Source organism: Garra rufa, chromosome 12 (assembly GCF_049309525.1).
Source record: "Garra rufa chromosome 12, GarRuf1.0, whole genome shotgun sequence".
NCBI classification, from domain to species: Eukaryota; Metazoa; Chordata; class Actinopteri; order Cypriniformes; family Cyprinidae; genus Garra; species Garra rufa.
In genome coordinates this window covers 18,127,363-18,145,091 of record NC_133372.1, presented here as the reverse complement: position 1 = coordinate 18,145,091, position 17,729 = coordinate 18,127,363, and the positions used below count along the sequence as shown (strand labels likewise).

At 43.0% G+C, this 17,729-nt stretch overlaps 1 protein-coding gene across 1 annotated transcript in view; it reads left to right on the top strand.

Annotated features, from left to right (window-relative positions):
* Positions 1-13,349: 13,349 nt before the first annotated feature.
* The window catches only part of srp68 (signal recognition particle 68), a 119,893-nt gene continuing 115,513 nt past the window's right edge, over positions 13,350-17,729 (top strand). Inside the window, exons 1-5 of the mRNA XM_073851569.1 lie at positions 13,350-13,480; positions 13,789-13,855; positions 13,948-14,061; positions 14,165-14,360; positions 14,603-14,685. Of these exons, the coding sequence (XP_073707670.1) occupies positions 13,393-13,480; positions 13,789-13,855; positions 13,948-14,061; positions 14,165-14,360; positions 14,603-14,685 (548 nt within the window). The 5' untranslated portion in view covers positions 13,350-13,392. The remainder of the gene's footprint in view (positions 13,481-13,788; positions 13,856-13,947; positions 14,062-14,164; positions 14,361-14,602; positions 14,686-17,729) is intronic.

Sequence of the window (17,729 nt, the reverse complement as noted above, 5' to 3'; positions counted from 1 at the left end):
TCTGTGTTTTCGGGCTGGTGCGCAGCCCGCGGCTCGTCACCCACTAACTGTGGTGTGATGGAGGTGCTTTCCTTTCTACTAGAGCTGCTGGACAAGGGCAGAACCCCTTCAACACTCAAAGTCTATGTGGCGGCCATAACAGCGTTTTCGACAACGCTAGGTCAGTCAATAGGAAGGAATGATTTAGTTATTCGCTTCCTGAGGGGATCTAGAAGACTGAATCCCCCCAGACCTCCCACAGTCCCCGTATGGGAACTTTCTGTGGTACTAGAGGCCATTCGAGCCTCTGCAGACGATTGATTTGAAATACCTGTCTCTTAAGATTGTATTTCTGCTGGCTCTCGCTTCAGTGAAGCGCATAGGGGCTTCTGTGAGCGCGACGTGCATGGATTTTGGACCTAATGACTCTAAAGTCATACTCAAACCCAAACATGGTTACGTTCCAAAATCCCTCAACACACCGTTTAGGGCACAGGTCATCGGGCTGTCAGCCCTACCGGTCACTGATGAGGAAATGGACGCGAGCCTCCTATGCCCAGTCAGGGCATTGCGAGCTTACGTGTCTCGCTCGTCTGCTTTTAGACAGACAGAACAGCTTTTTGTTTCGTTTTACGGGCGTCCCAAGGGACTGGCCGCGTCGAAACAGAGCTTATCCAGATGGATAGTTGATGCTATTGCGCTGGCATATGCTTCCAAGGGCATGCAGTGCCCGCTAGGTGTCAGAGCACATTCCACGAGGGGCATGGCCTCATCGTGGGCTTGGTCGAGTGGGATTGCCTTGCAAGATATTTGTATGGCGGCGGGCTGGGCCTCTCTGTCTACATTTATAAGGTTTTACAACCTGGAGGTTCCCGCCTTACAGGCCAGACTGCTGTCAGTCTAGATATTCAGTGTTGTCTGACCTGATGTTATCAGCTCGGAATGCTGCGTCTACTGAGCACAGCTCTAGGGTCGACAGTGAAAGTAATAGCACAAGATGTGCCTGGGCAAACTGTGAAGACCCTTATTCTTACGTCAGCTCAGGCCATAACCCGCCCTGTATGTACGTTTACTTAGCGTCTGAGTGACGCTGCACTATGTGGAAGAGTACGGCGTTGCCCCTCCCTCTTCCCCGGACTCCCTGTGAGTTCTCTAGGTGATTATGAACTGTATGAACCCCGGGCTTTCGCCCTTGGGTCTTTGGTGTCAGATCTCAGCATGCACGGCGTTTTACACTGGGTCCCCTAGCGTAAGATACTTCTTACGCAGTACGAGAGACCTCTCGTAAGAGAACGTACTCGGTTACTAACGTAACCTCGGTTCTCTCTGGAGAGGGAACGAGTACTGCGTATCTTGCCGTGCATGCGCACGCTCTGGTTGCTTCGATGATGAAAAACCAGATAATAGCTGCCTACGAGCGGTGTTTATAGGCCTAGACCACGCCCTTTTAGGCGGGAAGCGACGCAAAGGGCGCAAAATGCCCCCATTGGATCTGGCGACGCGCCAGGCCTCGCTCTATAGGCTGCTGCAGTTGCCGCAGAGCAGCCAATAGGCGCGCAAGCTGTTTCGCCTATGTCTGTATGCTGCTGCAACGCGCTTTACATTATTTCAAAATTAAGGATAATTTTTGGCTTCAATATCTCGCAGAAAAGGATTTTCCCCCTAGTACTCACTCCCTCTCTAGAGAGAATCGAGGTTACGTTAGTAACCGGGTACATTTTTGATTCAGTAATGTGCAAAAACTTGCTGTAAAACAATATTGCAATTGGTTAAAAGCAATTTACTTTGAATTATTAAAAGGGTCAAAAGCCCAACTAAAGCAAACACTGATCTTCATGATGGTAGCATCATTTTAACCAATAAAACATCAACATTTGATCCTCTGTAATTCTGGATAACAGCAGGTGTTTATCACTAATGCACAATCATCATTTAATTAGTCACTTAATTATCTCATTACCTTTAACTCTTTGAGGACTTGGGCTTTAAATTGTGACTTGAATAGAAAGACTTGGTCCCACCTCTGCCAGCTACCATGTTCCAAAACACAGCTTGAGCTGGTCTAACTGGATTTTCCAGTAGGGGGATGCAGCATTCAAACGAGTGCATCACATTCAATCCCCCCGCCTTGGCGCCTTCAGAAAAAAAAATGTGTCTGCACGTGCGCAGACCGAACAGTACATGGAAATTAAATGAAACGTATTTTTACTTTTAATTTAATGAAATTAACTTGTTTTACACAAGGGCAGTGAATTTGAAAATTAATAATAAAAAATAAGTAAGATTAAATAACACATTAAAGTCAGTGAAATTAACCAGATAAAAACATGTAACATTTACAAGGGGTCAGAATCATTTTTTTCAGTGTACGTACGTTAAGCCACGTTAAGCGTTTTTCACGTTAAGCGTTTTAGAACGTCCCTATCTTCGCTGTACCAGTAGCGGACGGCCGGAAGTAGTTAAGGCTGTTTTGTAGAACCCGGAAGAATGTTGCGCATAACGTCTATTATTGACCCATGTTTTTATGCAGCAAACACAGAGTAGTAAATGTAAAAAGTTAAGGTGCCTTCTAAAAATCTAAACAAGTACAGTAATATTTAGGTTCTAAATAAATATAATAAATTATATACTCAATTTATCTCTTTAAAGGATGAAATGCCATAGTGTAAGATATTTTGTTTTGTGTGCACCTGTATCTTAATTTTAAATCATGCCATTTTATGGCTTAATATTCTACTTTACATTGTCCAATCCCATTACTGTTTATTTTACTTGTGCAAATCTTAAAAAGGGTCATGAATTGCTTTAAATTAATATTAAAAAATTCTGCAGATACACTAAATGAAGTAAATATAATGAAATAAAATTAATTCCTTGGTATTTGTTTATATTTGTGTATTAAAAACATTTTTGATTTGACTCCTATTTGATTTTCTATATTAAAAAAAAAATTGGTCTTTTTTTATTTGGGCTAGTTAAATTAATTTTCGGGCTAAAAAATCTGAAGAGTACCTGCCCGAAGGGCTACCAGAGATTTTGAAATTTTGCAAGCTCTGTATATACACACACACACACACTGTCACAAGGAGGGTCAGAGACGTGCGGATCCATTCGCAGCATTTATTAGATGACACAAAACAAACAAACACAAAGGGGCAGGCAGAAATCTTCGTCAAAAAACAGGCAGAAAGGTCGGGGCTGGCAGCAAGAATCAAACACGGGAGGGAGTCCAGGAATCAAACACACGGGAAAACAAACACGGAAAGAAACGCTCAGAAATACAGACCATACGGAACAATAAGACTTCGCCAGGTGGCTGTGTGTGTGAGAAGCTTAAATGCAGTCAGTGTGATGAGGTGCAGCTGTGAGCGGTAATCAGTGCAGTGATAAACAAGGAGCAGGTGAATGCAGTGATTAGTGCAGTGGCTTGTGGGGAATGAAGCCCAAGATGTGTAGTGCAAGAGTTAATGATGACAAGACGACCAATACGTGACACACACACACACACACACACACACACACACACACATATATATATATATATATATATATGTGTGTGTGTGTGTGTGTGTGTGTGTGTGTGTGTGTGTGTGTGTATGTGTGTACCTGGTATTCATCACGTTGTGGGGACCAAATGTCCCCACAAGGATAGGAATACCAGTAGATTTTGACCTTGTGGGGACATTTCTCAGGTCCCCATGAGGAAACAGGCTTATAAATCATACACAATTAGTTTTTTTGATGAAGTAAAAGTATGCACAATCTCCTGTGAGGGCTAGGTTTAGGTGTAGGGTAGGTGTAGGGTGATAAAAAGTACGGTTTGTACAGTATAAAAACCATTACGCCTATGGAATGTCCCCATAAAACATGTAAAGACAACATGTGTGTGTGTGTGTGTGTGTGTGTGTGTGTGTGTGTGTGTGTGTGTGTGTGTGTGTGTGTGTTACTTCAGCCTATGTTTTCAAGGAGAGGTGTGTGGAAGCTTTCCAAACAGTTTGAAATTCAGGGTTTTCACTTCATATCAATCAGATCAGAAGTAACTAGCTACTTGAGTACTTTTTCCATCGGATACTTTTTTACTCTTACTCAAGTAACTATTAAGATTGTTACTTTTACTCTTACTTGAGTAAATATTTCCATAAGTACTTGTACTTTTACTTGAGTACAGATTTTGGGTACTCTACCCACCTCTGCATATTATATATACAAATATCAACATAATACAAATTAACATAAAAATTTAAAAAAGTTAAATGGTTATTTTCTGTGAGTTGTTCTGTAAAGAAATATGTCATTCATTAGGTTCTCAGATATTTCTCAGATTTTTTTTCAGATATTTTAATACATATTGTAGGAATCTTGGGCGAACAACGTACAAAACAGAAATGGCCATATTCCAAAGAAACAAAAGGACCCTCTTTCTCAGTCACAAAATTGACACAGGACCATCACATGATAATCACCAGACGCTAATTGTATGGACCGCTTTTGTCGAGATCTGCGTCTTACGCATCCAGAGAGAAGAAAACGCTCTCTGTCTCAGAGCACCTAAGAAACAAACCTCCAGTCTTCTGAAATAAAGCTGGCATGGCACATGATGCGTCCAGCGTGACTCACATGGTTTTTCGGACTTCCTGTCCCCCTCTCCTCTGACATTCCAAAACACCCCGTCTCTCAATAGAGATACGTACACTGCAAAGACAAACTTTAAGAGACAATCAACTTATTAGTATTGCTATTAGAGCAACAGTATGTTCTCTTTTATATGCCTGCTGTGTTTTATGTGATGATTGGAGTTTAATCTATGCATTATATGCCTTTGGGAAAGGAAGTTGTCAAATGTATTAGCATGCAAGCGATATACTATTGTTTGATATGGGATGAATGATCTTGGCAATTGCAGTTTGTCTGAATGAACGAGAAAATTATATTTTGTTTTGACTTTATGCATTGAAATAGTTTATTGAAGTTAATAACAAAAGTTATTATCGATATCCTAATAAGTTACGTACCAGAAGGAATTACAGGACGAAAAGGGGGTGGCGAGACCCGCCCCTCTAGCAACGCCATTGGATCCCAGCATCTTGGGACGTGCCCTAGCGGCCCGTTTAAAACTTCATGTTCCTAACAGAACTCAGCGAACTCAGCAAGAACTCAGCGAACTCAGAGCTCTCAGCTCCCGCCTCACGCCTTTCGCCTCTTGTGGTTTGAGTGCTTTTCCATCTGCGCTCGACCACTCGACCAAGCACACAACGGTGCCATCAAAACTCTACAGAACTGAAGTTTCGTGACTGCCGAACTTTTCCAAGTCTCGCAACGCCGACTCAAAAGAACTTCCAGCGCATCAACCTGCGTAACCAGGCAACCGAAAGATCGGCTCCAGAAAACCACTCCTCCACGTCGAGGGATTTCCCAAACTACGTCATCGACCAGCAACCAACCAGAACTTCGCTCAGACGAGCCCCCGGAACCCCCGTTCCCGGCACAAACGCAAGTAACAAGATCTCTGTTTACTTCGCTGAAACTGGTGCAAAATACTCCCTAAGTAGTTAAAAGCTAAGTCTCTGCTTTTGTGATTTTCTAAGGTTGCGATCTAAGAACTAGTTAAGATACTAGAACATTTGGGGTTCTCTTCAACTCAGTAATTGCTCATCCCCGGAACTGAGTGTGAATGTGTGTGTGTGTGTGTGTGTGTGTGTGTGTGTGTGTGTGTGTGTGTGTTTATTTGTGTTTTAGTAGAGATTAGTGTTGTGTCTTAGAGTAGTTCAATAAATCATTGTTTCATTAAAAGAAGTGTCTTGACTTTATGTTCACAAAGTTCTATCTGTGTTTAGATCAAGCTACCTCAGCTTTAAAATTTCCTAACGTAATATTTTGGTTTATTTGTGATCTTGGCCAGGAACATAATATAAACCTTTTTGAGTTAATACAGTATGCTGAATTGACCACTTTGCTGGACGAATGGTTAAGAAGTGTAATCTATTAACTCTGAATCAATTTAATCAAGTTTCGAATCTTTCGATTCGACTCATTATTTGAATCATTATAAATTTGAGCTAATTAAATCCTTACAATATATAGATATAATTGTCATTTATATAGCTTTGAGCAATGATGACTATTAATATTCCAATTCATACAGGTTGCAGTTAGATGGCTCCAGTTATTGCAGCTGAGAGACAAAGGCAATGTCGGGCATGACTAAATGCAGACCCTGAGAGAAAGGAGAAACATCTTCAGAAAGAAAGGGATAAATAGAGGCAGAAAAAGGAAAGAAGAAAAAGTATTCACGGGTTGAATGAGCGAGACCAAAGACATATGCGCAAATTATGGAGAGAGCAATAGAAAAAATCTAGGCTTAAGAGAAAGGCCGCAGTTCCAGGGCCAGGGCCTTCAAGGTTAGAAAGGGTTACCATCTGTCACCAACGCGGTCTCTGTGGCTCCCTCTGACCGCCGCCAGCGGGAACCATCCCCGGAATATTAGACTACAATTCCCATCACCCCGTACCTGGGACTCGCTCTTCCGGTTCCGGGTCACCGGTTCACTTCCCCTTGGCGGCCATTTATAGACTCGCTTCGCGGGGAGTTCCTCACGAAGTTTTGCTAGTCTTTCTACAATCCTAAGCGTTATTCATTGTGTTGATTCTTTGTTGCCGACTGGACTGTTTATTCTCCCTGTGATTCTTGCTTGTTTCCCTCGACCCCCCGCCTGGATTTGACGACGCTATTTGGATTATCTGCATTGCTCTGTTTACTGGTGATTGACTTTGCTTGTTTGACTATGCTATTAAAGTTGTTTGCAAATGGATCCACTGCCTCCGACTCAGTTCATGGAGGGCTTACAGAAAACTTCGCCGTCTTCGGATCCAGCGACAACCTCTGCTCTCGATGGCGCTACAGCTGAAGCAGCTACGAGGCAACAGCTCACCACTGAGCTATCAGCACAGGCCACGGCGCTCCGCAATCAGCAGCAACAACTGGATCGCCTAACGGAGGTCACCAGCCAACTGGTAAGAGCTCTCCAAGGGCTTCAAGTGACGGCGCCGCCCGCCACACCTCCTCCTATTCCGCCACCGTCTATAACCCCACCTGTTTCGGCCAGCCCTCGGCTGGCATTTCCTGAGAAGTTTGATGGTAACCCAACCAAATGCAAGGGTTTCCTGCTACAATGCTCGTTGTTTACCAGTCAACAACCGCATCTGTATCCATCTGACGATAGCAAGATCGCATTTGTTTGCTCTCTACTCTCAGGAAGGGCGTTGGATTGGGCAACGGCGGTATGGCGGCTGGATCGACCTACCTTTCCCTCTTTTTCCAACTTTCTGCAGAGGTTTAAGGAAGTGTTTCAGCCCAGCCAGGAGAGTGGTGAAGCAGGAGAGCTGATCATGGTGCTCCGTCAGGGAAGGAGAACTGCGGCGGATTATGCTCTGACTTTCCGTACCCTCGCAGCTCAAAGTGGATGGGACGAGGGACCGCTTAAACTACACTACCGCCGAGGTCTTCAGCCTGATCTTCAGGTGGAGCTAGCCTGTCGGGATGAGAATATCACTCTGGAGCAGTACATCGATCTCTCTATCCGGGTGGACAACATCTTGAGAGCGCGTAAGCCAGCCCGTTCATTCACCTCCACACCTCTTACGACACACTCCACTGAGGCCGCCCCCGAACCCATGCAACTTGGGGCCACCAAATTGACTTTGGAGGAAAGGGAGAGACGATTCAAGGGAAATTTGTGTCTGTACTGTGGTCTGCCAGGACACATTCGGGCTAACTGTCCCACACGTCCACCACGCCAATTCACCTCGGTGAGTAATTCTGCCACCTCTACCAGTTGCTGCTATGTTCCCATTAGACTAACTTATTTGAATCATGTCATTGAAACTTCTGCTCTGATTGACTCTGGTGCAGCTGGTAACTTCATAGACTCTGAATTTGTTACTGCTAATCATCTGCCCACTCTCTCTTGTGCCTCCCATGTATCAGTGGCCGCCGTCGACGGGCGACCACTAGGATCCGGAAAGATCCTACATACCACCGACGACATCACCCTAACCATTGAACCAGGACATCAGGAGACCATCCGCCTTTTCCTCATTGCATCACCCCAATCACCCGTCATTCTCGGATATCCCTGGCTGAACCAACACGGACCATCCATCGCCTGGGCCGAACGCACCATCACAAACTGGTCACCACACTGCCAGCGTCACTGCCTCCAAGCCGCAACCCAACCAGCCACCAAACAGGATGATCAACCACGACCCTCATCCATTCCTTCCGAGTATCAAGACCTGCTGAAGGCCTTCAGCCGCATTCAGGCTACCCAGCTACCTCCCCATCGCCCAGGAGACTGTGCAGTCGACCTCGTTCCTGGAGCTTCTCCCCCACGGGGTCGAGTTTTCCCATTGTCACAAGCGGAGTCCCAGGCCATGAACCTCTACATCCAGGAGGAGTTGGCCAAAGGCTTCATTGTTCCGTCCACGTCACCGGCTTCGGCAGGCTTCTTCTTCATTAAGAAGAAAGATGGGGGCTTTCGTCCTTGCATCGATTATCGTGGACTCAATGAGGTGACTATTAAATTCCGCTACCCACTCCCACTTGTCCCGTCCGCTCTAGAACAATTACGCTCTGCCAAAGTTTTCACCAAACTGGACTTACGTTCTGCCTACAACCTCATAAGAATCAGGGCTGGTGATGAGTGGAAGACGGCCTTCTCCACGACATCGGGGCACTATGAATACAGGGTCATGCCCTTCGGTCTGGCCAACAGTCCCTCATGTTTTCAGGCATTCATTAACGAGGTCTTCAGGGACATGCTAAACCGGTGGGTCATCGTCTATATTGATGACATACTCATTTATTCAGATTCCCTCACTGAACATGTCCAACACGTTCGGGCAGTACTGCAGCGTCTCATCTCCCATCAACTGTACGCCAAGGAGGAGAAGTGTGAGTTCCACGTAAGCAAGATCTCCTTCCTCGGTTACATCATCAGTTCCGAAGGAGTCGCCATGGATGAGAGGAAAGTGAGCGCAGTACTCAATTGGCCACGCCCCAATACCTTGAAGGAACTCCAACGTTTCCTCGGATTCGCAAACTTCTACCGCCGATTTATTCGGCTCTTCAGTACCGTGGCAGGTCCCCTCACTACCATGGTAAAGAAAGGAGCCACTCGTCTCTCCTGGTCCAACTCTGCTCTACAGGCCTTTGAGGATCTCCGTCAGAGATTCACCACGGCACCAATTCTTCACCACCCAGATCCCGACAGGCCTTTTGTAGTAGAGGTGGATGCCTCAAGCTCTGGGGTCGGAGCGGTGCTATCCCAACGGCAGGGAGAACCACCGAAGATGTTCCCCTGCGCCTACTACTCACACAAACTCACGCCCCCTGAAAGGAACTACGATGTGGGGAACCGCGAACTGTTAGCCATTAAACTAGCCTTGGAGGAATGGCGTCACTGGCTGGAAGGCGCAAAACATCCCTTCACAGTGCTCACGGACCACAAGAACCTAGAATACTTACGTTCAGCCAAGGTTCTAAACCATCGCCAAGCAAGGTGGGCGTTATTCTTCACCCGCTTTCAATTCCAAGTTTCATATCGCCCAGGCACCCAGAACACTAAGGCAGACGCTCTATCACGCATCCACGAACAAGTTCAGCATAATACCATCACTGAACCCATCCTACCCACCATGGTTATGGTGGCACCTGTATCTTGGGACATCATGACAGAGATCTCAGAGGCCCAGTCCCAGGACCCTGCACCTCCGGACTGCCCAGCCAACCTCACTTACGTCCCTCTCATCCTTCGATCTCGCATTCTCACCCAGGTCCACTCCACTCCCAGCTCAGGTCACCCAGGCATCGAAGGAACTCTACACCTACTCAACAACAGGTTTTGGTGGCCAACCATACATCAAGACACCATCCAATTCATTCAGAACTGTACCACTTGCAATACCACCAAGGTACCACGCCGCTTACCAGCAGGCTTGCTTCAACCTCTACCCATTCCCCATCGTCCATGGTCTCACATAGCCATGGATTTCATAACAGACCTACCCCCCTCCAAGGGATACACGACCATTCTGACTATCATCGATCGCTTCTCCAAAGGATGTCGCTTCATTCCCCTTCTGAAACTCCCCACGGCCATGGAAACTGCTGAACTCCTCTGCAATTGGGTGTTTAGGATCTACGGCCTTCCGGAGGACACCGATCGTGGTCCCCAATTCACCTCACGTCTCTGGGCCAGCTTCTGTCGACTCCTCAATATCAACGTGAGTCTCACCTCAGGCTATCACCCAGAGTCCAACGGACAGGCCGAACGCTCGAATCAGGAGTTGATTCGCTTCCTACGCTCATACTGTCATAACCATCAGGAGAACTGGAGCAACTACTTATTCTGGGCTGAATATGCCCAAAATTCCCTCCGCAAACCCACCACCAACCTCACTCCCTTCCAATGCACACTAGGACACCAACCACCCTTGTTTCCCTGGACCGGGGAACCCTCTGATCTGCCTGCAATCAATTCCTGGTTTCAACAGAGCGAGGAGACATGGAATCAGGCTCACGTACATCTACAGGGGGCCATCCGTCGCACACAGATCCAGGTCAACAGGAAACATCGTCCCAACCCGCCGTACGAACCAGGCCAGTGGGTCTGGCTTTCCACCCGGGACCTACGACTCCGTCTACCAAGCAAGAAACTCCCAGGTACGTGGGTCCATTCAAGATCATTAGACAAATCACACCAGTTTCATTTCGTCTAGACTTACCTGCTCAATATCGCATCTCACCCACCTTTCATGTCTCTCTGTTGAAGCCCGCTGGTGCTCCGGAAGGAGTGGAGAACCTAGACGAGACCGCTAGCCAGGGACCCCCCCCCCCCCCCCGTCATCGAGGGCGAGGAGGTGTATCGTGTTAACACCATCTTGGACTCCCGACGCCGGAGCGGTCAACTCCAATACCTGGTCGACTGGGAAGGCTATGGTCCCGAGGAGAGATCCTGGGTTACCGCCGGAGACATCCTGGACCCATCTCTTACCACTGACTTCCACAACAGCCACCCAGATCGACCAGCACCCCGTAGAAGAGGTAGACCCCGGCGTCGGCCGCCTCCTCGCTCCAGGAGTAGCTCGCAGGGAGGGGGCTCTGTTACCAACGCGGTCTCTGTGGCTCCCTCTGACCGCCGCCAGCGGGAACCATCCCCGGAATATTAGACTACAATTCCCATCACCCCGTACCTGGGACTCGCTCTTCCGGTTCCGGGTCACCGGTTCACTTCCCCTTGGCGGCCATTTATAGACTCGCTTCGCGGGGAGTTCCTCGCGAAGTTTTGCTAGTCTTTCTACAATCCTAAGCGTTATTCATTGTGTTGATTCTTTGTTGCCGACTGGACTGTTTATTCTCCCTGTGATTCTTGCTTGTTTCCCTCGACCCCCCGCCTGGATTTGACTACGCTATTTGGATTATCTGCATTGCTCTGTTTACTGGTGATTGACTTTGCTTGTTTGACTACGCTATTAAAGTTGTTTGCAAATGGATCCACTGCCTCCGACTCAGTTCATGGAGGGCTTACACCATCACACACTCCATTATTACAGCTTGGTGATAACAGGGTGTTACTATGCTAATATCTACATTATTACCCAGAAAATCACATGCAATTTTCGTTATTACCATGTAATTTCCTAAGTTATAATGTAGATATTACCATAGTATTACCCTGTTATTACTGAGCTGTAATATGCTGTGTAATCACAGTTACTTTACATTGTGCTATTTAGTTAGGTGTCTATTGATTACATTTAAATGAAATATATTTTTATATTGAAATAAAAGGAAATTAGTTTATTGAATTGAAAAGATGTTATATGTTTATATCAGTTGTCAGTCATAGTCTAACGAATTAGGTCCTTATTACTGTACATGTCCTTGGCTTAGCTTTACCATAGTCTAATTGTCACGGTGCATGGATCGGCTGTGTTCTCAGGTCCCGTGATTTGGTGTCTTCATGTGGTTACGTCATGCTCATTGGAATCAGCTGCTAATCAGTCCCCGCACCAGGTGTCTCACATTACCATCAGCTACATATACTCACCTCATTCTCTCCTTCCCTGTCTGATAGTTGATCCGGATGTTGGACTGTCTTGTTGGTTTGTCTTGGTCTTGTTCATGTTGGATTGTCTATTTCGCCGTTGATCGTCACTGGATTTGTATTCATCACGGGAGATTCACGCCACGTCATCACCAGCCATCAAGCCACTGCGCCACCCAGCCGAGAGATAACATCATCACCCACGGAGTTCATCATTGTCTTCACGGAGTTTGTGTTCACCATATTTGTCGTAAATAAATATGTGTTTATATATTATCATCACACTAATATTACATTAATATTAAAATTATAATAATAATTTAAAGTAGGAATGCTTATCAAAACTTAAATAAAGCACACAAAACATAACTTTTCCTTCTTCAACATAATCAGTAAAGTCAGGCCCTGTCACAGCACCGTCAGTCCTGCTGTCACACAGGAAATTATAATGTAAAAATGTACTATTTGAGGAAGTATTGATGAATTAATCTCTTTAACTGTGTAGATGAAGGTGGGGGTATTGATCCAATACTATGTTTTTGTAAAAATCACCTATGTAAAGGAAGTTTTTAAAAGTGCCTCCATGAGTATTCTGTGATTTTGTATACTACAGTTGACCGAAAAGTTGCATATATTTCTATAGGAATACGTAGAATGACCCATTTAACCATGGACTTGGAGTAATTTTTTATCCTTTTTTGCACCATGTCCATCTTCAGTGTTTGCTTTAGTTTCATCTGACCATAGTTTTGGGGCTTTTTGACTCTAGTGTAACAATTTTCTGCAGTTCTCTAGCTGTGATCTTTGAAGAGTCTATGGCCTCTAAAACTACCCTTCTCGCCTTCTAACATCATGGTTAAGAAAATGTGGCATTTGTGGTGCCTATTATTTATCGTGGCTGGATAATGTAATGTTCCTAGTTACCCTGGTGTGCTAAAATGTTGAATATGAATGGGAATATACTTTAGAGATATTTTGCTCATATGAATTTCTAGAGGTACCAGCAATTTTGGGCTTTCATTTCTATTTATTTTAATTAAATGTTTTTTATTCATTTTTATTTAAAAAAAATAAAAAAGGAAATGGACAAACAATAAACAATGCAGATTTATTTTCACAGCTTTCGTTTGTCATATACAAAGGTTAACCAACAACTCTGACCATGACTGTATGTAGTTTATTACATTAATACTACAGCACAGTAGGTGGCGGTAATGCTATTTTATTTGCAAGACAACCATACAATGAAGAAAAAACAAGAAGAAGAGTTATCCTCATCCGCTAGTTTATCGGACGTGTGCTTGCAAAAAATGGCAGCGGAGCAGCAGAATGAGGTGAAAATACGGAAAATGGAGGAAAATAAAGAGAACAGCATCGACGAAAATCTTGGCCTGGAGAGTATCCTCACTTTTAAATCGATAATTATTAGCTTAGTACTGAGAAGCAGCATTAATTCAGCTGTTTAGTGGAGTGTGGTACAGTGATAAGGGGGTCTTACGAGATACGTGTCACTAGTCAGTACTCTAGCGAATTGGATTCTTTTGTATAATCAAGAGTTTCATATATATTGGAGTGTTGATTGAAATAGTGGATGATGTCTCATATGTAGTTCTTGCAGTATACACTATTGGTACTTTTGTTAGACCCCAGCATGCTGTAGTAGAATAGAAATGTCCTGGGTTTATTGTCCTTAGCACTGACTTCAGTCCTGCAGATCATTAAGGACTCTCAGCAGCAGCATGGGCTCAGGCACGGAGATTACCAGCGCTACAGGTAAGAGACGTGGTAGAACAGACCATTTTTTCATTAAAACGATGACAGAATTTACCCAAAGTTATGTTGGTCCTTTCCTCTTGACATCACAGGGGTTATTGCTCCAGACGATTGCGTCGATTGAGAAAGACTCTGGGCTTTAAAATGGGCAACAGACACAAGTTTACTGGGAAGAAAGTGACTGTGGAGTTGCTTTCAGACAACAGGTAAGTTCATCTTTAGCACTTAAAATATGTTCAGTAAACAAGAGGCATATTGTCATTGGTCTAGGCTCCAATCTCTCTCCCTCTTTCTCTCTCCTCTTTCAAGACATCTGTTATTAGTGTTAATGGAAGCAGAAAGAGCATGGAGTTATGCCATGCAGCTTAAACAAGAAGCTAACACTGAGCCCCGGAAGCGTTTCCACCTGTTGTCTCGCCTGCGAAAGGCAGCCAAACATGGGGAGCAGCTAGAGAAGTTGTGTGAGAGTCCCCGTGTGGATGCCAAGACCAAACTAGAAGCTCAGGTTAGACAAATATATGATTTTGATCATCTCCATATGTCATTTCAGTGAGTTTTTAATCTCTGACCACTTGTGATGACATCACAAAAAAATGTATTTTCATAACAGGTGGGAAAAGGCCCTGTGTCATATGTCCGATAACTGGAATCACTGTAGTGCTTTTAATACATATTAACAGTTGCTTAGATCATCTTAACACTGACTTGATTGAGCTCTTTTTCCGCTGTATACTATGTCTTCCACAGGCATACACTGCTTATCTTAACGGCATGGTTCAGTTTGAACTGCAGGAATGGAAATCTGCAATGGAGGCCTTTAACAAGTGCAAGTTAGTGCTTTCTTTCATTCTCAGTATTTTTTAATGACAAATTTGTTGCACTCTGCAGAAATGTAAAGAAATATGAACAACATTGTGTACTATCATTGTATGACCATGTCTGCTTACTTAAGGTTATAATTGTTATAACAGTTTTTTGTAATAATTCAATCAATTTATTTATTTTACAGAATTATACGCATATACGCTTTTGTATAGAATAAAAAAGTGAAATTTTAAATAGGCCAGTAGTTGTCATGAGCATATGTTTTTTTTTTGTTTTTTTTTTTTTTAAATAATGAAATATTTAGACTATTCATTTTGTTGAAAAAAAGAAGAAAAACGTTAAGCTGTATTCTATATACATTTAGAAAGGCGGTGAAATCTCACTATATCTAATCTTAAAAATATTGTCATGTTTCATGAATTTGATCTACAGAAAAAATATAATGGTACGTCTGCACCGGTTTCTGAAGTTTGATCTGAATAGGCAATATAACAAATAGAAATGAGTATATAGTCTTTTGTACTATTTTAGAATGAAGTGCGGTACTGTTCTCTCAAGTAGCTCATGATTTATTGATTTCAGTGTCTTAGGCTGGTCACTCACTAGATGATTTTCAAATCTTAACTCATTTTAAAACCATGGGAGACCACAGACATGAAGACAGTTTAAACTTATTTTTAGCCTTATAATCCTGTGAATATGCACACTAGATGATTCGACCAGACCGCAAGATCACATACTTGTTGATTGTAGGAACGTTTTCACATAAGCATGCAACATCTGGTAGGTGACAGTTACTTGCTCTCATTGGCGATCACAGGTATCCTGTCAGAGGCAGCCTAATCGAGAGTAATATTTATAGTTATTTTAGTTGTGGACGCTTCGTCTCGATCGGGAGCAGTTAAATAATCGTGATGACACCAAACAATAGAGGATTTTAGTAGAGGATTTAGAAATCGTTTGTGACAAGCCTTGAGCTGGACCACACTCACTGATTGTTCAGGGGTGCAAATCGGGCTTAAAATCGGCCTAAAATCATCTAGTGTGTGGCCAGCATTGGAGTGTCCTTAGTTCACAGTAAAGCCAGTTCAATCTTTGCATGTGACATGCATTTGGGAAAAAACGTGTGCTAGTTACACTTTATCACATTTACTTAATTTACACTATTTTGGTGAATGGATGACTTCAGCATTTCACTAAATTTGTAATGAGATGGATTTTTAAACCAGATTTCACAGGAACTGCTGTCTTCGGCTAAAATCTCTTGAAATTTAAGAAATTAAGACATTATTGTGATTTTACTATTTAATTAATAAGCTTAATAATGTTACTAATGTATGTGAAAAAATATTTAATGTTTTGGGGATATTAATAAGATCTTCTTCTTCGTCTTCTTACTCTTATTCTTATTCTTATTCTTCTTCTTATTCTTATTATTATTAATAGTTTACATTCCTAAAAGCCAATTCACACTGCACCTAAACCACAGACAGGCACCTTGTTGAAATTAGCACAACACAATAGAAACAATCCACAACAAAAATGGTCCCATGCGCAAACAGGGCCTCTTTATTTAGATGTGTGTGTGTGTGTGTGTGTGTGTGTGTGTGTGTGTGTGTGTGTGTGTGTGTGTGTGTGTAAAAAGTGCCTTTCAAAAGTATTCATACCCATTTTTTTTTCCATGTTTTATGTTGCTGCCTATTTTAAATAGCTTTTTTTTTTCCCACATCAATCTACACTTCATGTACCAGAATGACAAATCAAAAACAGAATTGTTACAACTTAATTTATTTTTAATATAAATTATTACTATTATAAAAAAACTGAAATAAGTACATTGCATTGCACATTAGAAACAATTATGATCCAAATAGCGATTATGCTGTCATTTCCATAAGGAAAAACTTTCTGCTATTTTACATTTTTCCGTAAAACCTGATTTTCAAACTCCTAGGACAGGGATGTCCAACTATAGGACAGGGATGGGCCAACTACAGCATGTGGATGAATTTCGAATGGCCTGTAGCTTGACTCTAAAAATACATTATATGTTGCCCACTGTGTATAATTTACAAATTATGCAGTTTCACAATGTCACAAGGTGACTGCTAGTTAAGGTCGCATGCAGCAGTAAAATGTGAGTAGCAACGCTTTGATAACTGATAAGTGCCATTTCAGTTGAACTTAAATTCTTAAATCTAGTTTAAACACAGATGAAACAAGCGCTGACATTTTCAACAACACTGATGCGGAAAACAGCAGAAACATTTTGCGACACCAGAAACCATGTTTTAAATTTTTACCATGGTAGTGAGGTGCCATGTGTGGTTTACCTGTCATCTGAATGTACGATACTGTGGAAGAGCAATGATTAATTTTAGTAGAGTTCTTACCCCGTAAAAAAATTAAAAGTTTACCTCCAATTGTGGGTATTTTAGAGGCTGTAACTCTTTAGTCTATTTAGACCAAACTTAGTGTTTTATGATAACCATGATCTGGGAGTACAGTTTCAACTATAGACTGAAAAAAGATAGATGATGCACAGTAGCGAGCAAAGTGGAGCCGCTTCCCCCCCCGGTTTTACCACAGTCCCACCTAGTGGTCAGGATGTGTTAAATTTGTTTATTTTTGCCGCTTCCCCCGGTTTTACCACAGTCCCTCCTAGTGGTCAGGATATGTTAAATTTGTTTATTTTTGCTAGGATCAAATACCATTATACCTTTTTCCATATTGGTCATTTTGGGTGTCAACTATTTTGAAATTTGTCATAAAATGCTATATTTTACAAACACATTAATGTATTTTTAAAGTCCCCATGAAATCAAAATTAAAGATTTTTGGCTTTAATATGAATATATTAGCCTTAAAGTTATCTATAAGCTAGTGTGCTTCAAAACAATGACAAAATTCACAATTACAAGATATGGGCATTCAAAACGTACAGTCTCGTCACTTCCGCCAATATTAATCAACGATTTTGATGATATCACCGTGCACTTCAGCTTCTCATCAAACGTTCTGTCCAATCAGATGCTCTCTAGAGTCCGTA